This window comes from Ziziphus jujuba, chromosome 10 (genome assembly GCF_031755915.1).
Source record: "Ziziphus jujuba cultivar Dongzao chromosome 10, ASM3175591v1".
Classification (NCBI taxonomy): domain Eukaryota; kingdom Viridiplantae; phylum Streptophyta; class Magnoliopsida; order Rosales; family Rhamnaceae; genus Ziziphus; species Ziziphus jujuba.
The window spans coordinates 19,500,533-19,526,043 of NC_083388.1; the positions used below are offsets into that span (position 1 = coordinate 19,500,533).

Genomic DNA, 25,511 nt, shown 5'->3' on the forward strand with positions numbered 1-25,511 from the left:
ACGTTACAATCCCCCACATGAATGATTAGACTTCTAAGTACTATGCAAGACTCTGGTGGTAAAGCTCTGTAGTTGGAACCTGCATAGGATAGGTAGATGTTACTTTTTGAACCTTCCCTTGTGAAACTATATCTTCTTTACTGACTAATGGTAGATGCGATATCTTTGAACCATTTTGTCGTTTGTGTAAATAACAACATAGTTCACACATATTACTTCCTGGTACACTTCAGTTCTCACTATTGTGTTCATTTTGGCCTTGAACACCTGCCTGGTTCTGTGAGAGTTTCTAAAGAATTGCGCTCTTAACAATTTTCCTTTGAAGCGGCCACTCTTCTCTCTCACATAGATGATTCCTATTTCCAATGTAATCAGCATAACTATGCATAGATTACTAAACACACACTTTTAGGAATCATTAAAAGCATACTTCATGCTTAACCTCTATTTATCACTGTTTTATCATAGGAATGGGCAGAGGATTAACCCCCACAGTGATTCATACCAGTCTTTACAATTGCGTTGTTCCATTGAACCTAGATCTTGGGATCTCCAGTCAACTAGGTTGGGTTTCCATCGTATCGACTTTACTCACGGGCTTCAATTCCATTCCCCTCGATGACTTCTCAACTAATTCTCTATTTAACCCTTTGGTTAGCGGATCCGTAATGTTATCCTTTGACTTTATATAGTCTATCGAGATAACTCCAGTTGAGATTAACTGTCTAATCGAATTGTGTCTATGACAAATATGTCTAGACTTTCCATTATACATAATATTCTGTGCCCTGCCAATTGCAAATTGACTATCACAATGTATACTTATAGCTGGCACAGGTTTAGGCCACCTTGGAATGTCCTCTAAGAATTGGCGTAGCCATTCTGCCTCTTCTCCACATTTATCTAATGCGATGAACTCTAATTCCATCGTAGATCGAGCTATTACTGTTTGTTTTAAGGACTTCCACGTTACAGCTGCACCCGTTAATGTAAATACATAGCCACTAGTGGATTTTGAATCCTTTATATCTGATATCCAGTTAGCATCACTGTATCCTTCTAATACAGCAGGATATCTCGTATAGTGCAGTCCGTATTCACGAGTATATCGTAAGTATCTTAATACTTTAACGATTCCTTTCCAATATTCATCATTTGGATTACTCGTTATCTACTTAGTCTACTTATAGCATAGGCTAAGTCTGGTCTTGTACAATTCATTAAGTACATCAGACTTCCAATCACCCTTGCATATTCCACTTGAGCTACACTCTCTCCTTTATTCTTAGATAAGTGTAAACTCATATCAATGGGTGTTCTGGCTATATTAATGTCATCTTTACTAAAATTAGCCAGTATTTTATCTACATAATGCGTTTGACTTAGAATGATACCATTCGAAACCCTTGTGATTTTCATCCCTAAAATCACATTTGCAAGCCCCGTATCTTTCATATCAAATTTGGATTTCAACATCGCTTTTGTAGTTTGGACTATATTGTCGTTACTACCTATTATGAGTATATCATCTACATACAGACAAAGAATGACATATCCATTCTCTATATCTTTTACATAGATGCACTTATCACACTCATTTATCTTAAATCCATCACTAAGTATGGCACTATCAAATTTTTGATGCCATTGCTTTGGAGCTTGTTTAAGTCCATACAAAGACTTTACCAATCTACAGACTTTCTTTTCTTGTCCTGGTGTGGAGAAACCCTCAGGTTGCTCCATGTAGATCTTTTCGTCGAAATCTCCATTAAGAAAGGCTGTTTTCACATCCATTTGATGTACTTCAAGATTCTGCAATGCAGCAATCACCAGTACCATCCTTATGGAATTTATTCTCGTCACCAGAGAATAAATATCAAAATAATCAAGGCCTTCTTGTTGCTTGTATCCTTTAATTACAAGTCTTGCCTTGTACTTATCTATTGTTCCATCTGCTTTCATCTTCCTTTTAAATATCCATTTGTAACCTAACGGTTTACAACCTGGAGGAAGATCTACTAGTTCCTAGGTATGATTTTGCAATATGGAATCAATTTCACTTTTTATGACTTCTTTCCATAAATTTCCTTCAGGAGAACTAACAGCTTCTTGGAAGCTTTGGGGTTCACTTTCTAGCATATAAGTAAGAAAATCCGGACCTTAGGATTTTTCGGTTCTTACTCTTTTGCTTCGTCTTAATTCAACCTTAGTCTCAACTTCGGTCTCCTGATCTTGATCACTATCATGATCATCATCACTGATAGCATCATAAGTTCGTTTAGACGTTCTCGGTCTTGCTTTAATTTTATACGGAAAAATATGTTCGAAAAATGATGCATTTTTTGATTCCATTATTGTATTATTGTGTATATTAGGAATCTCTAACTTATACATGAGAAACCGATATGCACTACTATTTTGTGCATATCCTATGAAGATGCAATCTACTGTCTTGGGACCTATCTTTACCTTTTTAGGAGTAGGTACCACAACTTTGGCAAGACACCCCCACACTCGTAAATATTTATAGGTAGGTTGTTTTCCTTTCCAAAGTTCATACGGTATTTTCACCTGATCTTTACGAGGCACCTTATTTAAAAGGTCGTTTGCCGATAAAACGGCTTCCCCCCACAAGTTCTGAGGTACTCCAGAACTTAACAGCATTGCATTCATCATTTCCTTCAAAGTTTTATTTTTCCGTTCAGCCACACCATTCGATTGCGGCGAATATGGTAGAGTAACTTCATGTATTATGCCATGTTGAACACAATACTCTCCAAATGGAGTTACATACTTTCCACCACTATCACTTCTGATCACTTTAATTTTGCGGGTGAGTTGATTCTCAACTTCCGTTTTGTAGAGAATAAATTTCTCTATAGCCTCATCCTTGCTCTTAAGCAAGTACACATAGCAATATTTCGTGCTATCATCAATAAAGGTGATAAAATACGTATTACCACCTCTAGTCGGTGCAAACTTTAAATCGCATACATCACTATGTATTAAATCCAGAGGTTCATTATTTCTTTCAATTGTTTGATATGACAACCTCGTTAATTTCGCTTCTACACAAGTTTCACACTTATGTTTGGTATCAATATCGAACGTGGGAATATGATTCAAGTTAATTAACCTCCGCAGAGAATTAAAATTAACATGACCTAGTCTACCATGCCACAAAATGGAAGACTCAAGCAAGTAAATGGAAGAAGTACTAGCTTTATTATTAATAAACTTTGGCTTTACAGTCATTACATTCAATTTGAACATACCATTGACTTCATAGGCCTTTCCCACAAACATCCCATACTTGGACAAGATAACCTTGTCTGACTCAAACACTAATGTAAAACCATGTTTGATTAGCAGTGATCCAGACACCAAAGTCTTTCGAATGTCTGGTACATACAATACACTATTTAGAGTCAGATCCTTCCCAGAGGTCATCTTCAAGATAATCTTGCCCACCCCTTGGATTTCTGATGTGGCAGAGTTACCCATGAACAACTTCTCCCCATTTTCCTTTGGTTCGAAGGAGGTGAACATGCTCCTATCTGCACACACGTGGCGGGTTGCACCTGTATCTATCCACCACTCTCTTGGGTTAGAACCCACTAAGTTCACCTCAGAGACAACAGCGCTAAGGTCAATATCATCAACCTCTCTTGTGATGTGCTCCATCATCTGTGCCTCCTTGCTCCTTTTTCTTTTCGGCAATCTACATCTGCTGCTCTGTGACCCATCTTGTCACAATTGAAGCATTTTCCTTGGAACTTGGCCTTTTTGGAGATGCCTCCTTTAGGCTCCAACTTGGAACTCATTCCAGGTTTCTTCTTTTGACTATTGGAGCTACTCATATGCTCCACAACATTGGCCTTAACAGCAGCCTTCATGGATCTCCTATCAAATCTCCTATTATCATCTTCTATGCGAAGCTTGCTAACAAGAGCCTCCATATCCATTTCCTTTCTTTTGTGCTTCAGATAATTCCTGAAGTCACTCCAGCTTGGAAGTAGTTTCTCAATCATACAAGCCACTTGAAAGGCTTCATTAATGATCATCCCTTCAGCAAGAAGTTCTTGGATGAGCACTTGCAACTCATGTACCTGACTCATTAGTGGCTTGGTATCCACCATCATATAGTCCAAAAATTTGCCTACCACAAACTTTTCGGATCCAGCATTCTCGATCTTGTACTTCCGGTCCAAAGTTTCCCACAGCTCTTTCGCTGATTTCAAGCTACAGTATACTCCATAAAAGGAATCCGATAGGGCATTCAGGACATAATTCCGACATAAATAATCGAAATTCTTCCACACATCCACCACCATCAGAGTTTCTTTGTCACTTTCTTCACTACTCGGTGGTGCGTCTTCAGTCAGAAACCTTGCAAGGCCCAATGTAGTCAGGTAAAACAACATCTTCTGTTGCCATCTTTTGAAATTTGCTCAATCGAACTTCTCAGGTCTTTCTGCATGACTTGCAGTAGGAGGAGTTTGAAACACAGGAGTCTGTTTTGCTACTTGTGCAACGGGCACATCTCCACTTGCCATTTCTGTGAAATTACAAAAACCAGAAATCAATTAGTTGTTATTCTATCTTAACAAACTAATTCCAACCAATTTCCAATAGGAAAACACAAACAATATGATTTTCTAGGGTTTCTGTATACACCCACAAAATTTATTGTTCACGTGTACTGTTCAAAGGCACTGTTTATGTACTGTTCACTGACACGTGGCATCACCAGAGGCCGACACCTGGCACTGTTATACACCAACACGTGGCACACTGGAAGATTGACACGTGGCACATGTGATAGGTCGCAACGTGTCAACTCCATGATCCGACACATGTCCTATGTGACACGTGGTGTCTCCATGGTTCGCCACGTAGCCTTGCCACTGTGCACTGTGTCATTGTTCATATGCCACGTGCGCTCTCTCATGGAGACACATGGCGTGCCCATACCAATTGGGCCACTGTTCATGTGGGCTGATTCTTATCTGGGCTTGGGCCTTGGGTTAAACAGTAGCATGTTCTAACCTGGGTTGGGCCTTTGAACTGGCCAGATCCAATAGTACCCAATTTTAGACCCATTAACCTAAAATCCGGCCCGTCTACCCATTTTTAACCCTTCTTCAACCACCAACCGGGTCAAATTCGACCCATTTTACTGGTAAACAGGTTTTCTGACCCGGTTAATATTTTTTCACCTTGTTTTCACTAATCCGGCACCAAAAATCATCAAAAATCTTAAAATTCATGGGTAATTTAGTTTTGGAAAAAAATTTTTAATTTTAAACAATGATAAGGAATTGCCCAAGAATTTTCAAACCCATAAGAAACAACTTTCTCACATACCCAACACAACAAATAGATCAAATCATGGACATGTATATTTTACAAGAAATATTTATAAACATTTGAATAAGTAAAAACAAAAAATACCACATGTCCATCACACAACCCACTCGAGTTTGAAAGGCTTTTTTTTTTTTTAAAAACAAAAAAATTTACACCCGAAAGTCACTAATCAACAACAAGATTGAACAATCCACATATATAAACATATATTCATGCGGAAAATTGTTTTAAGATTGTCGCAAAATAATATGAATATAATATGAATATATGTATATACATGTGGATCTGCAGATGTGAACAAAATACAAGGAAAATAAATAAATCAAATATTAGATTTGAAACCTGTGAGCCTTTCGATCTGCTTTTGATGAATTTGTCCGAAACCTATGTGGTACCACAGTTTCCTTAAGACAATTTCCGTCCCACCGGCGCAGATGTTCCCCGACGGTTGTCTTCCAGGATACAACGGAGTCTAAGCTTTTGGACGTAGCACCTCTAAAGCTTCCCTTTGAACTCTCGGTATACCTTTGCTTTACCACATTCCTCTGTTTCTCAAAAAATTCCAAAAAAAAAAACAATTGATTTTTTTTTCTCTCTATTTTCAAAACTCATGTAGGAAAAAGATCTTTTTCTACAAAATCCTCCCAAATCTTTTTATTTTCTTCTCCTTTTTTTTTTTTCCTTATTCCAAAAATGGTTTTCTTATTCCAAAACTGTAAAACCAATTATGACAAGCCCATTAATGGCCCTATCAAATCATTCACATTAATATTTAATTAAAAAAATTTAATTAAAACGTTACACTAATTATTGATCGGGTTTACATTAGTAGCATGCATGAAAGTCAGTTGTTTTTCTACCACAAGTTGTTGTTTTATATAATGTTATGCGTTTTCGTTTAACATTGTGGACAATGAGATCAGATACAAAGTAAGAAAGGTATACCTGAAAAATGAAAATTGGACAGCAAAATGCCATGTGTCCATATATATGTATATATTAATATAAATTATATATGACGGAAGTTGAACAAGGACAAGGAGATATGGACAACTTTCATGTGACAGAAGAGGGTAAGTAATTAGGTAGAGGATTTTTCTTGTCATCTCAGTGCAGTCATATCTTCTTAGTTCTCAGGAGGTTTTCTCTGTTTTCTTTTGTAGCTTATTAGTGTATATAATAAGGCACACCTTATTACCAATAAAAAAAATAATGTATATAATAAGGCACACCTTATTACCAATAAAAAAAATAAGGCACAATAAGGCACACTTCATGCTGACAATATTCATTGCCATATAAACTAAGATTCTATGACTATTTCTCATACCTGATTGCTTAAAGTTCAATCATTATTTTATTTGAATTCTATGACTATTTCTCATACTTGATTGCTTAAAGTTCCATTATTATTTTATTTGAATAAAAGTAGCAGATGTGCAGCAGAAGCACAGACGGATAGAAATGCAAAAACAAGTAAAAACCATCAACTATTGAATAGGAATAGTCGTAAACGATTAAATGGGTACTTCATCAGATCAGCATATAATCTTGAGCTTGAAGCCTTACATGCAAAAACCAATATCCCTCTAGTGGTCTCCTAATAATCCACATCCAATATTTTAGTAGAAATGCTATTGCTAAAAGAAATTTCTTCTTGAGGACTGTTACTTACCTTGCCTCTAAAGGCCTACTTGGACCTTCTAATCTGAAGCAAAAGTCCCTATAAAAAAGGAATCTAATTTGGGTCTCAATATTCAAAATAGTGACAAGCAATGATGCAATTAGCTGCTTGAGTCCATGACAATTTAAAATACTCTTATATGTCACCACAAACAGAGGCATTTATAGCCAAATTGGTGAATTGGGTTTCTTTGGCACTAATGGTTGTTTTATATATATATATATATATATATATAAGCTTACAAGGCATTATTAGCCAAAATGATCTTCCGAGGTGTTGTAGACAGCACGCTTCCTGAACTTGCATATTGTTAGGTGTTTCAGGAACAGCAAATCAGCAATTTTTGGTCCAATTCTTTTGCAACAAAACCGCTTCATGAATTACGTTCAGATGATGGAAGGTGTTCCCATTTTTTGTTGTTGCGGTTGTTGTTGTTGTTGTTGTTGTTGTTGTTGTCTGTCGCAGATTGAAAATTTGAATTTCTTTCAGTTTTGTGATTATCACGTGTATACAAAGTTTAGAGAAACGGGGGAAAAAAAATGGAAAGAAAAAGCAGGTGATGACACTTGGAACCTTTTCATTGAAATCAACCATAAAGGCAGCTGCCGGCCAGCATAGCCTGAATTTAGATGTGACACTCAGATAAAGTGATTAAAATAACAGCTACTTACTCAATTGGTCTATGAATTCCTCAACCTGCTCAGTTCTAATTAATTACATGCCGGCTTACATAAATGATTGTGCCTTGCTTTGTTTAATAATGGACTTTGGTTGTTAAGGTGGAATTAAAAGTAACAAGGTTAACTATATATATTAGTCAAGGAAGTGAAAATGAATCTACATAATTAATTCCATTGCCACATGCACATATGAAACACCTGAGACATGTAGTTGCAACATAGATATACCATGGATGACTTGCTTCTCTTCTCTATTTCAAATTGTGGTCTTCAGGGACAACTAAAATTAACAGCTAAAACCTAACATATAGATATATTTTTTTATTACTTTAATTAACTGTCACGGCATTTGCTGAAAATGAGTGACATAGAATAAAATTTAATATATATATATATATATGTATATTATATAAAATTTGTGTCAAACTTAATTAAAAGATGTCTAATAATATTTAGCTACATTTTTCCTGCTACTTAATTATGTGGGGCATGCATATACATATATATATATATATATATCGAGAAAAATTATACAATGCGTACTAGTCCGCATACGATCTACATTTAAGCCGATGTTTTTTTTAGAAAAAAATATTGATTTTGTTGTATATATTTTTTGTAAAAGTTGATTTTTTTTTTTTTAAGACATCGGTTTAATATGATCCGCATTATAGAACTATTTTATATATATATATATATATACATGGACATTTTGGAAGAAAATTGAAGGGAAAAGTCTGATAAGAATGAGGAATAGTTATTCATTTACCTTTTTTCTAAACTAAAATTGTTTCATTTCTGCTGCTGATCCTACAGTTTGGAAGTTACAGGGCCTTTTACGGTGAAACACTATTTCTGGACAGCCATGGTCACTGAAGAAAATTAAAGGGAATTAAGAATTCGATAAGAATGAGGAAGTTATTTTTTCAATTATTTTGTGAGGTGACGATAGCCTGACATTTCAATTAAAGTTGTACGTAAATGTGATTTTAGACTTACTGTGCTTTTCAGGAATGCCATTTCTTGTGAGCTATACATTTAAAGTTTATTTTTTATCATCTGCAGTTGAATTATTCTGCTGATCCTGAAAACCAGATCAGGTAAGAAGGATTATCCATAGAGGAAGAAACATTGCATAATCCATGCACGAAGAATGGGAAGCTTTGACAAACATATACGTGTTAAATATTGTAAGGAAATATATACATATATATATATATATATAATTTAAAGGAAAAATATATAGATCGATGTATTTATTTTTCACTTATTATATATAATAATTCAAAATATAAAATGAAGAATAATTTATTAATAAAAGGACAAAAAGATCTAAAAAAACAATATCATTATCAAGAAAAAAAATATGACATAGAGAAAATAAAAAATATTTAAAATTCTGGACAATTTTGTTCTATTTTAACTAATGGTAATATTTTTACAAAAAAAAAATTGTTAATTTTTAGACTAATTATTTGATGAATATATTTAACTAGCAACTTCTATAAAGTATGTAAAACCACAAAAACAAAAAAGAAAAAAAAAAAAAAGAAAAAAAAAGCGCATATTAAACAGGAGCACTAATGCTAAAACTTAAAGAATAAAATAGAGTTATCTTGGTTCATCACCTTATTATTAAAAATGTATATAAAATTGCTAATTGAGTGTATTATATCTTTAAGATATAAACTAGATTACTTCCATTTTTAGCAAAAACGGATATTTTGATTGGAAGCCTTAAAAGTAACAATTGATTGTAGGAAAATTTATTTGGTATGTTATTAACTGGGGGAGGGCAAATTTCTATTTTCATTAACTTTAAATAGGTTATAAAAAGATTTAAAGGAAAATTAAAAGAAAATTGGATGGGTGTGAGGGACCGTGGCCCTTTGAAATATGAGAGTATCTTCGTTAATGATGAATATAGATTGCTATTGCTATTTATGTGATATAAAAATTAATATTATTTAAATATAGATGGTACAAGCACATCTTCAATAATTATGTTCATTGATAGATTTTATTTCACCACATCAAAAAAATAGATATTCATTAAAAATTAAAAACTTTTTCAATGAATTTGTCTAAATATCCTTTCAAGTTTATATGACAAGAAAAAATAAAAAATACTGTTAATGATTTTTTACTTTTGAAGACTTTATTAGATATTGTGAAATTTTTTCAAAAGTAAAATTTTTTTTAAAAAATTATTTTTTTTTGAAACAATTTTAATAAAATATATGTAATTAATTAATAACCATAAATAATTTTAAAATTGACTTGTACATTTATGCCTAATGGATTTGAAGTTTAAATTAATACTCATATATTTTGTACTGTGGTAAATTCACTTCTATTCAAACCTTGGTTTGAGTAAAAATTCTTTTTCCTTCTCTATTTGTAATAAATAACCCCAAAAAAAAAAAAAAAAGAAGAAGTACACTTCCTCCTGATAAATTTCATTGCCATAACTAAGATTCTATGGCTATTCCTCATACTTGATTGCTTAAATGCAATTTCATTGCATATACATCAAGATATCATTTATATTTAATTTAATTTTAAAAGATAGGAAGTTAAACAAACCCAACAAATTCAATATTTGAGATTTTAGTATATAATTATTTATTATTTATTATTTATTTTTTGTTTTTTGTTTTTGGGGTTTAAAACAAGGACTTCTCGGATTTAAAATAGGGTGCACACTAAAAAGAAAGAAAAAGAAAGGCACCAAAGCAGTCTATCATATCATAGTAGTATAATCTGGTTTGAAATTTTAATCTTTGTGAAAAATTTAATTATATGCATTTACTCAAATATATATATATATATATATATTCCTTCAAAACTGTTTTGAATTTTATCTAAATAAAATCAAACTGGTTATTTTCCAAAACTTCCAAAATCAATGGAAAAAACCTGACGAAACGGGCTTTAGAACACGGTTTCGGAATGGAAGGAAGGCACGTAAACGGAACTCTAACCCGACCCGAAAAACATATGCACAAACCAAAACTGTCTTCATTCGGAGCTCCGTGAACTACACTCTCTTTTGTCTCTCGGTTTCAGAGAGAGGGAGAAGAAAATGATGGAGCAGAGAGAGAGAGAGAGAGAGATAGAGAGAGCTCGTGGATGGCTTCAATGTGTCTATTCGCTGGTGGGGGCCGAAAGAGTACACAGTGTCACAGTTATGATCACAGAGCTCTGGTCAAACGCCGTATGCTCAACTCTACCGATATTCACTACCCTCGCGCCACTCCGGAGGTACACTCAATTTCGAATTTTAGTCGAGGAAGGGAAATTTGGCTGTTTGTTTTGTGGGTTCGCCTTGACTGTGAAAAATATATATATATATATATATATATTAACGTGTAAAAAGGTTTGCAGAGCAAGCAAATGGGTTGGATTGCATTTGGTACCGTATAATATGAAGTTAATTTTATTTTATTATTATTTTTTTTCTCTTGTTGGCTTTTTAACTTTTATGATGGTCTCTTCTTTTGCTTCTTTGTGGTTTCCAATTTTGTTACAAATTATTTAACTGACTTCTATGATAATGGTTGGTAGTCTAGGTTTTTTGTTTTTTTGTTTTTTTTTTTCAAATTCCTCTATAAAATTAACATGGTTTTGGCTAGGCTTTCATATTAAATTGGTTACACTGGTCTACCTTCATAAATCTAATTTTTAAATTGAGTCCTGCCCCAAGGTAAATCAATCTGCTATATAGTTTGCCACAAGGTAAATCCTTTGTTTTTTTGCTTTGTTCCAATCTTCCATCTTAAAATCTCTCTGCTTGGTAGGCTAGCATACTTCTAGAATGCACAAAATATTTGCATATATGGTTAGTAAGTACTCCTTGAAGAAGCTTTTCTCAGAATAGTACTCCCCCCCCTCCCCACAAGACATTAGACTGGTCGTTGTCTCTTGTAATCCATTATATGTAAATTTTTTTTTTCAATCCTTTATTATCATTGTTATTATTGTTGTTATTATTGTTATAATATAGCATGCATTAGGATTTTACATGTGCCCTGATTTGGTTGCAAAGACAAGGAAGGTGGCGTAGATGTGATCGAAATTTATGATTATTCATCACCATGCTCACTATTTATTTTTATCTGACTGCTGGAACACACGTGCCAAGGTTTGCTTCTTTCCTGTGCATTAGTAGATTTGATAGTTCAAAATTACTGACAAAACGAGATACATGAGCTTCGTTGGAAAGGCGATATACTTTTAAGCGTGACTGTACTAGACATTAACTTCAGTTAGTGCTGCTAGTCCAGTTAGGGAATCACCAAAAAGTGGTTCATTGGAAAAACAATATTTAGAATTAGAAGTAAATATAAAGGCCATTTAACTGTTGATACGAGTGTGCCTTTTATAAAAAGAGTATAATTAGCTGACATGTCACTCCAGTGCTGATGATAGAAGAAGATCCGTTAGTTATTGTACAAAGCATGAGTCATACAGAGGCTAAAAATACAAACAATGAGTCATACACTCATACTATGTGTGATCTAACATTGTAAAATCCTAGGTTAGAAATATCACTTAACAGGCAGGAAGCTGTTTAAAACATGCTTCAAGCTTACACAATCATGATTGCAGAGTCAGTTACATCTAACTTTTGCGTGTCTCATTATTTTGAGAAGTTTACTTCTTCCTATCTCACACAATTATGTGATAAAATATCGATCTTTACTTGGTCTTTTATCATTGTTACAAATGGAATGAATATAATAAGTATTTTTAGTGGTCCTACTTCCTTTCTTCTCTTTTGAATTTATTTTTGGGAAATGCATACAATTTTACCTCATATTGAATGTCTCTATTCTTTTCCTTTGTCATGATTAAAGCAGGTTGCAAAAAAATTCTATTAAAGATGGTAGAGTATGATTTGCCTCTTTCATTAGATGCAAGAAATGATGATTGAGAATAATGGTTTTTAATGTGGTGAAGTTCTTGGGGAGAGAAGAATACATTTATTGTCCAATGTATTTCAGCATTATTTGACAAAGCATTTGTCTGACTATATCTCTAATCAGGTATGTATTATTCTTAAATATATGATGATAACCAGATCAGATGATCTACTGGATTATCAACATTCTTATGTATCATAAATCTCTCCTTTGGTATAATGAAAATGTCAGAAATCAGATATAGTTATCAAAAATGTACATTTTCTTATGAAGCACCCCTTTTGTCTTCTCAGCTTTTGCACTGCCTTTATTGGTTTTACACATGTTATTGCTTTTAATTGTTCTTTAATTTTCTGTTTAAAGAGGTTTGTTTGGTAGAAATAAATACGGAGCTTTCTTGTGGAATAGAACGGTAACTGGAAGAGTATTAACTTTTTGTGCAACCTGGCCGTTTGGAAAATTAACATCTTCTTCTTTTCTTTATTAAAATTAATGTCTCCTTCTTCACCAGGGGCTTACCAGCAACGCCTTTTTGGTGGAGTTGACAATCACTACTGGACCTTGATTTCCTGCATCTGCATCAATCCCTGCTTTACCTTTTCCCATCTGTGGGCTGCACGTTATTTTTACCGTAAACAGCCTTGGAAAAGCAGGTTTGGTGAAGGTACCTTTCTGCCTCCCCTTGCCTCCATGATCCATCTAATGGGTTCTTTCAGTATGCTTCATTTTGTATCTACTTGGATTTAAATTTGTAACTACAAGCTCCTTTCTGGTATAAAACCATGCCATCTCAATGAGTAAATTGATTTTATGTGCTATTCAACTGGCATCAGATCATTCAACTCTATGTGCTATTTTAGGATTCTAACTAATGATATCTGTTACTGCTTAATGCTCTTATGTAGAATATTTGTTTTTGATGATGAAATTGCATTTTGGGAGTTAGATGCGTGATGTGCTGCTGCCTATATATGTTAACCGCCAACTTCAAGGTAAGTTAGCTTTACACACTGGAAGCACTGAATTTCAATTTTGGAAGAAATTGTTGAATATTATGCATATCATCTGAACTTGGTAGCTCTTTTAGTGAAGCCTTGGAATAAATATATTTTTCTTCTAAATCTGTTGGAAGTTGTGAAAAGGTTATTCTGATCACTGGTCCCCGTGGACAACCACTGGGAAAGAAAAATGGATAAAACCGAAAAAGTACCTAAAGGTGGTTCATAAATCCACATTGTTAATCTCTTTCGGTCTTCTGCAGGATGACTAGGAGCCTTCTCTTTACATTTTATTCACCTTTGGATATCAAACACACAATACAGTAGAAAAAACTTGCACAATAAACGAGGAAGGCAAACCATGAACGTGAAAACAATCTGTGATTAAAAATTTTGGTTCAAATGTTGAAGTTACAAGTTCTATAAGAAGCCAGAGAAAGTAGTTTTCCTCATAGAAAAGAACCTATTGTGGGATATAGATTTTCCCTTTGATGGAATCATCTACTATAAATCTTTTTATTTTATTTTGTTATCTTTCCTTTGTTGTTTGGTGTGTAGGAAATAATTTGTCAAACTGAAAACAAATCTTGGTTGAAGGGGTTTTCCCTTCCTTTCTGATTTCCAACAGTAATTTTCATTAAAAAAATCCTGCAGATTTTGAATACTTTCTTCTTATTAATGTTGCTGCTGATGCTAAACCCTCCCTATGGTCCATCCAACCAAACCAACAAAGTCCTTCCTTCCTTTCTGATGCCCAGCAGCTCTAGAAATAGGAAACTGAACTAAATCTATGAAGTATAAGTGCCAATTAGCACCTTTACTGCAATTGAAATGCAAAGTTTATGCACGTTGGTTAATGAATGTTGATTTTAACGTTTGTTATGAATGTTGATTTCTTTCTTGATCCTTTGAATTTCTTTTGATAGATTATAAAAAATTCTTGTATTATTACCTTGTTCCCCCTAAAGGAATGGGGCAGGGTTTAGAGAGGGGCAAATTAAACTATCTGAATTTAGAAAAATTTGGACATTTAGGACCTGTGAAAAGTAATCATTGTGGACTACCGGGTACGCTTCCTTTCCTTGGATTTTGAATACATGTTTATTTCTGTAGGAAAACTATATTTTTATGTTATTACAAAATTTTTCTAGTTTGAAAGTTTAACATTTTAAAGTTTAACTTTAAACAAAAATTTTGAAGTTTTGGGATTCTTTAAAAATTATATATACATAAATGAGAAAAAAAAAAAACTTAAAAAAATAATAATAAAATGTATGTATACCAAAAAACAAAAAAAAAGAAAAAAGAAATAGGCGTGCCTAATTTTAAAAATTATTTGAGATGATTTTCAATTTGTCTTGGTAATTTTATTTGCTTTTTGAAAATTAGCTAAAACTGATCTTCCACCTTAAAAAAGAAAAGGAAAAAAAAAAAAAAGACGTGCCTAATTTAAAAAATTATTTGAGATGATTTTCAATTTGTCTTTATAATTTTATTTTCTTTTTGAAAATTAGCTAAATATGATCATTCACCTAAAAAAATAAAAATAAAAAAGAAAATAATGAACAAAATTGAACAAAATCATTCACAACCCAATCTCAGGGAAAGATTCTGAGGCTAGGCTGACGCTTCCATTCCATCAAACGAGCTTAAAAGCTCATAAAAGAAACAACAAAGGCAGCCAAAACTTCTGCCTTCAGCCCAAAGCAACAAGACCATATACATACAACTTACCAAAACAACATCCACTGTAGCACTCAGGGCAGAAATCCTGACTCCATAGCTACGTCAACAACACATGGACACTACTAAGCCACATGGGCCATTCTTTAAAAGGAAAATAGCAAATAAAGACCAAATTCAAAAGAGCCCTGTCATCCCAATGGTAACAAAGTTCAAATAGGACGATGTCGTATGGGAAACTTCAGTTGCCTTCTTCAAGTCCCTTCAACAATGCTCCAATTCATCTCAACCGCCTCCTCTGTAGTCTGAAAAATGTGGTAAATGTGTTTATGAATTTGTGGTTGAGAGGTTTTAAGGTGTTCTTTTGTGCACAATACTATTTGTCATTTGTCATTTTTTCTATGGTCTCACATTTTGTATGGAGGACGAGATTGGAAAAGATAAGAGACATAAACAAGGATTTACGAATGGAGAGGACTGATACTGATATATAAACTTGGGCTTATATCATTTTAGGACTACATAAACTTTTTGCATATTGTTTATTCTAATATATAAGTTCTGCGTTTTCTATTTAATTTTGCCAATGCAAAACATCAAAATGTGCATAGAAGAAAACGTTAAAATCATAATTATGAAGTGCAAATCACTTATTACATGCTTTTGCTACAGACATGAAAATTATTCTAAATTTTATTATCATTACGTACCTTCAACTATGCTCCAATTCATCTCAGCCGCCTCGTTTGTAGTCTAACGCGAAACATTTTGGAAATCAAATTTGGCCTCCTTGAGGTGATCACATGTCCAACCATGAATCCAACTAGTAGTCCACATCCATATCCCACCGCTACAACCTTCCAACCAAAATCAAATATTGAATCTGATTTCTGAAAGTCATGATCATTATTAGTAGGTGTTGATGGAGGAGTAGGGGTACATTTTGTTGACAATGGCAAGCCACATAATCCTAAGTTTCCTTCAAAAGAAGAAGTTCCAAATGTGGTAACTTGTCCCCCTTGGGGTATTGCACCCTCAAGTCTATTATGGGACAAGTTTAAAAATGAAAGGAAAGTGAGGATTTCCAATTCTTGAGGGATTTTACCGTAAAGCATATTATTAGAGAGGTCCAATGACTGAAGCTCCTTCAAATTCCCTAACGAAGGGGGGATGCGTCCAGTAAAACTGTTTCTTGACAAATTGAGCATAACGAGAGATTTAAGATCCCATAATGTACTAGGAATTTCTCCATAAAATTTATTATCAGAGAGATCCATGGATATGAAGAGAGGTAGAGTATCGACAAATTCCATTTCTTGTCCCTTATTCGTCATGTTCACGGAGTTCTTCTCATATTCAGCTATCGGCCGCTCGACCCTCCAAATGACTTTGATGGTGACTGCCAAGTCATCATGTTTCTGGGAAACTTTAGCAATCATGGACGTCCAATTCCTAAAATATTCGGATGGAATCTTTCCAGTAAAATCATTATGAGAAAGATCAATGGTACGCAACATCACAAATTGAGAAAAGTTACGAGAATGCCATATGGAACCATGAAGTTTATTACAGCATAATATGAGAACTTGGAGCTGGGTCAAATCCTGTAGCCAAAAAGGAAATGTGTCATTTAACTTGTTGTGGCCAAGCTTTAAAACACTCAACTTCTTGCATTTGATTAGAGATCGTGGAATCTTCCCATATAGTTGATTGTAACTCAAATCCAATGTTTCTAAATCTTGGCTTTCACCGCTGCATAGCCGAGGTATATTGCCGTGGAAATTGTTATTTGCAAGCTTGAGAATTAAAATACCAAGTTTATCCGAACATTGAGGAATGGTGCCACTCAGATGATTCTTTGATGCATCGAGCACTTGAAGATTCTTTAGTTTACAAAACAGCGGATCAATTCCTCCAACCAAGTTATTATTTGAGATTAAGAAGACCCGGATGGACATTGGTGGAACGACAAGTGGTCCTTGAAACTTATTGGAACGCAGATCTAGAATTTCAATTGCCTTCCATGAGAAAAACAATAATTGGGCTTCTTCCCAGCCGCTAATGAAGTTGTGAGAAAGATTGAGACGTCTCAAGCTCTTTGTGCCTATGCCAAAGAACCATTTAGGCATTGGACCGCCAATCCTATTGCTGGAAAGATCCAAGCACTCTAATTCATCTTGTGCTTTCAAGAATTCTGGAAACACACTCAAGTTGCATGAGGATAAATACAGCTCATGAAACTGGGGAATAATAGTGGAATCCATGCTCGTATTTGCTACAGATAAGCGGCTGTTAAATGAAAGATTAAGAATCCGAAGGTTGCTCAGTTCTGAGAAAATGCCAAAATCAACATTGCCACTTAAATTATTTGAATCAAGCCTAAGTTCACTCAGCTTTTTGAATTTGGATATGGAACTTGGAATGTGTCCATTGAATTTGTTTCCACTTAAAGACAGAGTGTCTAATAAGGATGAATTAGAGATGTTCAAGTCTGTGAACTGATTGTGATCCAGACGTAGGGATGTCAAAGAAGGCATTGCAAATAAAGACCAAGGAATGACTCCAGTAAATAAATTGTTTGACAGATCAAGGTAAGAAAGGAAGGACAAGTTAAGATTGTATGATGGGATCGAACCTGTCAAATTGTTGTATCCAAAATCGATATATTCAATACGATTTGGGAATGACACTGGATTTGGGAATTTGCCGTGGAAAGAATTTTGTGAAATATTCAAATAGGTTAGCTGGGTCAAATTTCCCAATGAAGTTGAAATTTGACCACCGAAATTATTCTTTCCAAGGTTTAAATATTGCAGCTGTGGGAGGTTTTTAATGGAAGAAGGTAATTCACCACCAAATTCATTATCATCAAGACGAAGTGAAGTGAGTTTTGGAAGGTTCCCTAGAGTAGATGGAAACTGCCCTTTGAAAAAATTGGATGACAAGTCGACATCTACGAGTTTAGAAAGGTTCGAAAAGGAAGAAGGAACTGTCCCTGAAAATAAAGATCTAGAGAGATTTAAAACATTCAAGGACTTGAGGTTGCCAATTGAATCGGGCAATTTCCCTGAGAATTGGGTTGTGGAGATAATCAACCACTTTAGGTTACTGCTAGAATTAAATTCCGGAAGAGAACCTGTAAGATCAACGTTCAGTGACAGATCAACGAATTGTATATTTGGCATCCGAAAGATATTCTTTGGAAACTCGCCATACAATGCGCAATCTCGAAAAGAGAGATGTGTCAAGAAAGAGAGGTTTGCCATGGATTGAGGAGGCACTAGTGAAGAAGAAAGATCCACTTGGTCCAGGTTAAGGAGTCTTAAATTTGTCATGTTCTTGATAAGCCTTCCTAGTTCCCCTTCTCTTACATACAAACCACGCCCATATGTATAAGAAAGATCAAGGGACATAAGATTTGTGAGCATGGAGATTTCAGATGGAATCTGCCCAGAAAATTCAGAGGAAGAGAGGTTGAGATGGGTTAACCTGGAAAGTTTGCCCAATGCAGATGGGATAGGACTCGAGGCGAAGTCGTTGTAGGCAAGGTCGAGGTATTGGAGATGAAGCAACCTGAAAAGGCTGCTGTTAGAACTCAAAGGCCCATGAAGCCAGCCGCCGCTGAGGTCTAGGCTAACAACATGACCTGTTGCCATATTGCATTTCACTCCCTCCCACAAACAGCAATCGCTACCAGCCTTCCAATCACTCATCTGCGGATGTTTTCTATGCCAGCTGATATATGGAGGCAAGCTGAGATACGGATCCAAGTTGAGATATGGATTCCAGTTGAAATGTGGATCCATGGTGAGATTTGGATTCAAGCTGCGTTCTGTATAAAACATTTCGGGCTCCTTTAGAGTGAACTCTTGTTTTAATTGGAGTAAAACAGAGGCTTGCTGAGGAAGACAAGAGAAAGTGGTAGTGGAGGAATTCAAGGAATGTGTAAAAAACGTAGAACAGGAGATCACCACAACGTAAAATAAGAGGAACTGATGGGTCCTCTCCATTTTAGCTGCAGATTATGATATATAATAATGCCGAATGGAAATAAGAGGAAATAAATATTTGGAACTGCTGGAGGGTGTTGTGTGTGTGAATGTTAGAAGGCTTTATGGTTTATATAGTGCTAAAACTAAAATCATCAGATTATTAACGGAAAGTTCCTGTAAGTAACCTTTACGTCAAGAGAATGGGCATACGGGCGGATGACTCATCTTTAAACATTTTACATATGTAGTGCTAGCTAGCACCGGAACATTACATATATAGTAAATTTTTTCTTTTTTTTTAACAATCCAATACATAGTAATTGAAATTAATTACTATCTTTAAACATATTTATAACAAATGAAACGTTTAATATTGCTCAAAAAAAAAAATCCTCATCAAACTTGTATATTTTGCGCCCCCCCCCCCCCCCCCCCCAAAAAAAAAAAAAAAAAAAAGAGAAAGAAAACGCTTGTATCTATGCATCCAAATTATATGTAGAAAAAGAATTTTTTTTTTTTAACGTTGAATTAATTACAATATATATATATATATATCTTATCCACATATACCCTACTAATACCTATCTTATTCACATATGCATCTAGATTGAGATACAAATATTTTTTAGCAAAATTAAGAATTTTTACTCTGTGATTGATGAGCTGCAAGAAATTCCTACACTAGTATTTAACTTGTCATACAATTATTCAAGTCTCTGCAGTCTAGCGTTTTGCTTTCTTTCCACACATTCTCTGTCACTTCTTTTCTGTATATTTGACTGGATTATTTTGTCGTGGCCATTGACTTTGACTTAGACGTGTAAGATGTTCTTAACTATTAGGTTTAATGTTCACAAAAAAATAGAAGTCTATAGCTAATTACTAGTTGCATTAATATGTCAGTGCAAAACATCATAAGATGCATAAAAATAAACAAACTAACACAATTTAGCTATAACAATCTAATTTATTTTAAATTTCATTTCAATCCCTTCAACTATGCTCCAATTCATTTCAATTGCCTCTACAGTTTCACGCCAAAAATTTCGAAACTCAAATTTGATCTTCTTGAGGTGACGACATGTCCAAATACCAGTCCAACTAGTAGTCCACACGCCCATAAATATGAAGTCTGCTTTTGTTACGTTAGTTTTTACCAAACGTAGATGAGGGAGTTCCACATTTTCTTGACAATGGAAACCCAAATAATCCCATGTTTAATTGAAAAGAAGAGTTTTGAAATGTCCAAACTTGTTCCCCTTGTTGTATTGGACCCACAAGTTAATTTTGAGACACGTTTAAATCTTCTAGAATTGTGAGACTTGTCAACTGCTGAGGGATTTTATCGGAAAGCTTAATGTTTGAGAGGTACAGATTGAAGCTGCTTCAGATTCCCTAAAGATGATGGGTGAATCCAGTAAAATTTTTATTTGATAATTTTGACATAACTAAAGGTTGAAGATCCCATATTGTATTTGGAAAAAAAATATCAAATTCCTTATGAAAATAGCACCTCAACCTATATGATCAGTATTTTACACAAACCTGATCACATCATTTGCCATTCTAATAATTGAAATTTACAACTATTGATGATAACTATTACTATTATACTATTCAGAATAATCTTCTGCACATTAGTTAGTTGCTAATTTATGTCTCCCTGTTCTATCCCTGCATATTCGTGAAAGTGTGCTGAGTATTATATTTATCAAGACATTATCATTATTTAAAGTCGGTCTAAATAATGCAGTTCTCCTTTATCAATTATCAAAGGCATACGAAAAAAATGAAAGGGTAATTGGAATAAAAATAATTTTTAAAAAAATTTTAAACAGGGCAATTATATGAACTTGTTGTTAAACATAAGCTAGATTTAGAGAGTGCTGTAGTACTGACAGGAAATTCGTTTTCTTCCTTCTTCTTCTCAATTTACATGAGTAGTAAAGGCATTTAAGCTTTTATCATTCATACTTTTATTATTATTATTATTATTATTCATAGTTGGTTTGAATGAAAACTATATATATATAAAAAATTATAAATAATTCCCCCAAAAAAAAAAAGAAAAAAAGAAAAACTAGAATAAGAATAAATTACAATAATTTTATTCATAGTTGGTTTGACATTCAATATAATGTTCTGTTTTTTATTCCAAAAGGAAAAAAAGTAATGTTCTAATTTTTATGACCATATATATCTTATCCACATATGTTCTAATAATACCTATCTTATCCACATATGCATCTAGGGAAAAAGAAAGCATGATACTTCTCAGCCTAATTAAGAATTTGTACTCCATGATTGATGAGCTGCAGCAAATTTCTACACCATTCTTTAATTGTAAAACAAATTTTCAAGTCTCTACAGTCTAATTTTTTGCTTTCTTAATTTCCACATTTTTTGTCTATATATTTAATTGCATTATTGTCTCAATGAGGTCCCACCACTGATTTGAAGAGTATAAGGTGTAAGAATTCGACAAATGTTGCTTTTTTATTTTTTTCATATGCAGGGATTATATATATATATATATATATCTAAAAATATATTTTGTCAAAAACTAAAAAGACGGCATTTAGCAAGTAACTCCACCTTAATTATTAATTATTATGCTTTTATACTTTGGTCCCTATTTTTTTTAATGTCACTTTCGTCCTTAAGATTCAATTTTTTGCACTTTTATTCATTAACCTTTTTTTTTTCTTGTTTATTTTTTTGGCAGTTTTGAGGCTTGTAATATGCACGGATCTTCTAATTTTGTTGTTTTATTGTTTTAATAAATGCATTACATGCCTTATTAATGCTGCTAAAAAATATACAAAAAATGTTTAAAGGGCTAAAGGGCAAAAAATTTGAAGTTTAAAGTTCCAAGTGCAAGTAATAACGATAATAATAATAAAAGACGAAAGTACAAAAGCTTAATAATTGAGGGGCATAGGCATTAAAAATCCTGCCCCCAAAAAAAAAATAAAAATTTACAGATGATAGAAACTTTAAAAGATTTTTACACCCAATAAGACGTTAGTCATCATCTCCTTTTCATTGAGATTGAAAATTAATTATATATTTAATCACTGCTTAAATTTCACTTTAAATTTGCACGTAAAAAGTACGCCTCAATTATAAATTTAATGGTTAGTCATCAATTCTAATTTGGTAGATTTATCCCTATCATGGAATCTAGATTTCATCCTCTAATAAAAAGGAAATTAATTAAACTTGAAACTTCATCTTAATTGGCTAAAATTTCAAGTCTCTGCAATAGTCCATGCTCTTCTTCCTAATTCTACATCAAATAGTAATTAAATAACAGAGCTATTACCATTTACCCATACTCCATGGTTGAGCAGGAAATTCTGCAATGTACGTGTTATACAAGGTAGATATTTGCAGGTTGGTCTACTCTGTTGTCTGGCTTTTCGGCTAATTTCTTTTCCCACAATTAACTTTGATTAATTTGACGTTTTGCAGATTCTGATTGGCTTATAATTAATGTTGACAATCAAATATATATTCTCATGCATGTTCCAACACTTCGTTATGACTAAAGATGTGGAAAGTCATGTTCTGATGTGCTTATATGCATTAGTATGTCAGTGCAAAACATCAGAAGGTGCATAAAACAAACACACTAACACAATTTAACTGCAATCATCCATTTTATTCTAAATTTCATTTCAGTCCCTTCAATTACGCTCAAATTCATCTCAGTTATAACCCTTGAAATTGTTCAACATATATGCACGAAAACCCAGACATAGAGGAATATTGTTATCTAAATGATTATTATTTGACAGGTCAAGTGTTAAAAGATTACTTATTTTACAGAACAATGGATCAATTCTAATTCCAGTCAAGCTATTACTTGAGATAAAATAATCTTCCAAGGTCATTGGTGGGACAGCAACATGTGGTCCTTGTAACTCTTGGGTAATTTGTGTGGAAGGTGTTCGGAAACTAGGAGGTATTTTTCTAAAGAAAGAAAAGAAGATAGTTTTTTAAAATGAGAGGAGACTAAATTCCAGTCAAGCTAATATTTGAGATTAAATAAATCTTCCAAAGTCATCGGTGGGACAACAAGTGGTCCTTGTAACTGTTGGGTAATTTGTGTGGAAGGTGTTTGGAAACTAGGAAGCTTGCGTATTTGATATGCTAGCTGGACATTTAAATTAAAGACTACTTTTCCAAAGAAAAAAGAGAAGATAATTTTTCTAAAATGAGAGGAGATTAAGAGTTATACAACTTGAATGCCAATGCATGTTTGACACTTGTCTTGATTCTAGTTGATGAAGAACCATTAAGGTATTGGACCATCAATTGTATTTCTGTAAAGACTCATTGATACCAATTCATCTTTTGTTTTAAAGAAATCTGGAAATTCAATTATGTTGCAATGTACGTGTTATACAAGGTAGATCTACGCGGGTTAGTCTACGCTGTAGTTTGGCTTTGTTGCTAATTTCTTTCCCCACCGTTAACTTCGATTAATTTGACGTTTTGGAGATTCAGCTCATTGGCCTATAAATAATGTTGACAATCAAATATATATTCTCATGCATGTTCCAACCCTTCATTATGACTAAAGATGTGGAAAGCCGTGTTCTGATCTGCCATTAAAAGTCCAACATGCATAGAAGCAGTGGGGTTGTTCAGTTTGAAGCCAATGAGAAGGAGCTTTTATGACAAAAGATGTTGAACGTCGTTTTTGTAACCAATGAAAATAGTATCATGGAATCAATACAGAGTTTTCACACTCTTCCTAGCAAACCAAGCATGATATTTAGGACACTTACCGCCGAAGTCTCATCTCTACATATATACCTATATACATCAATTGTGTTTTATTCACCTTTGAGATATTTTATGACAAATATGAATTTGTAAATTATTAGTTAGTTTTTTAAAGCTTGTTTTACTTTGAGATGTAATTTCATTTTTAGGGAAACAGGGACCCAACAAAACAAACTAACAACGACGAACATCCTCCAACATAACCAAAAAGCAAGAAATGAAGTACCAAATCCACTAAAACTATGAACACCTAAGGAAATACTACAATTCATATTAGCTGAACGGTCAGCTACTTTGTTGAATTATTGTCTGAACCTTTTAAAAGTGAAGATTGGTACTATTGCAGTAGCTTACTATAGATACACAGATTGAGCAGGATACTCTACAGTTTTTTTTTTTTTTTTTATTGGGTAATGAAGGATATTTTATAGTTGAACGTACGTAGCATAAAAGAGAGCCAAGTCAAGTCTCCGCAGTTTGGCTTTTGCATTCTTTTCCTCCATGTTTTTTTTTTGTTTTGTTTTTTGGGACTACTGCTTCTCTGTGTTTGTGTGTGTACTTTTAGATTATTTTGTTGTTACAATCCCATCATGGCTTCAATCACTCGCACATTTCAGAGAGATCTCAACAAATTATAATCCACTTAGTTAATGTTGACAATAAACATAATCCATCCACATTAATGGTGTTCATGTGCGTGTATTTAGGGAAAAAGATAGCATGATTCAAATTCATAATTTAAGGTGTAATTACTCGTGATGTAAAAGTTTCACTACGCGAAAATTAAGCTCTAGCGACACACTATTAGCAACGTTATGAAATAAATGCATCTAAAAAAAAAAAAAAACCATGACTCTGAGTTTAATGCGTTAGTAAAAATTCGACCAATAGACGACGCATAAGAAAAATGTTGACGTCGAGAAGTCGCGAGAAACAATAACACACGACGCATCCGTTAAGAGTCGCTGAATATTCAGCCCAACAGAGTGGCCTTTAATAGAGTGCGTATATTTTATATCAGTTGTATTGTTTAAATGCTACACTAAAGAAAATTTTTAATCAATCTGATTTTCTTTCAACTTTCCAAATAGGTGAAAATATTTAATAAAACTTACAGAGCTGTATTTTAATTTTTTTTTTCGTTCCACCTTATAAGTATCCGGTGATGCATAACAAACTCTATGAGTCGCCTATTAAATTATTAATTTTTTTTTTATTTTTGTAAATATTAATCAGTTGATTTTCTTTCAACTTTAAATAACAAGTGAAAATATTTAAGCAGCATGAGAAAGATAATTTTTTTTTTTCCCAAAAACATATACATTCGGCGACACATAGGCGTATTGTGAGTCGCCTGATGCCCTTATATTTATTTATTTTCATTT

General features: G+C 33.7%; 1 protein-coding gene and 1 long non-coding RNA gene across 4 annotated transcripts; one reads left to right on the top strand and one right to left on the bottom strand.

Moving 5' to 3' along the window:
• The first annotated feature begins 10,637 nt into the window (after positions 1 to 10,637).
• On the top strand, positions 10,638 to 14,194 carry LOC125421201 (uncharacterized). Of its 3 annotated transcripts, none has more exons than XR_007239391.2 (5): positions 10,638 to 10,998; positions 11,370 to 12,782; positions 13,171 to 13,323; positions 13,565 to 13,651; positions 13,921 to 14,194. It is a non-coding gene; the product is annotated as an uncharacterized LOC125421201 (long non-coding RNA). The 3 variants fall into 3 exon arrangements; XR_009634317.1 differs by having other exon boundaries at positions 10,642 to 10,998; positions 11,751 to 12,782; XR_009634316.1 differs by having other exon boundaries at positions 10,675 to 10,998; positions 12,597 to 12,782.
• Positions 14,195 to 14,965: 771 nt separating this feature from the next.
• LOC107411650 (receptor-like protein 6) lies at positions 14,966 to 19,413 on the bottom strand. The gene is made up of 2 exons (XM_016019268.4): positions 16,051 to 19,413; positions 14,966 to 15,645 (listed from the first exon to the last, which is right to left on the bottom strand). Exon 1 carries the CDS (start codon positions 19,348 to 19,350, stop codon positions 16,069 to 16,071), a length of 3,282 nt encoding a protein of 1,093 aa, XP_015874754.4. The 5' UTR covers positions 19,351 to 19,413; the 3' UTR covers positions 14,966 to 15,645; positions 16,051 to 16,068.
• Between the last annotated feature and the right edge of the window lie 6,098 nt (positions 19,414 to 25,511).

Coding starts and splice junctions, on each gene's coding strand:
- LOC107411650 (XM_016019268.4), bottom strand. CDS start 19,350: ATGGAGAGGACCCATCAGTTCCTCTTATTTTACGTTGTGGTGATCTCC.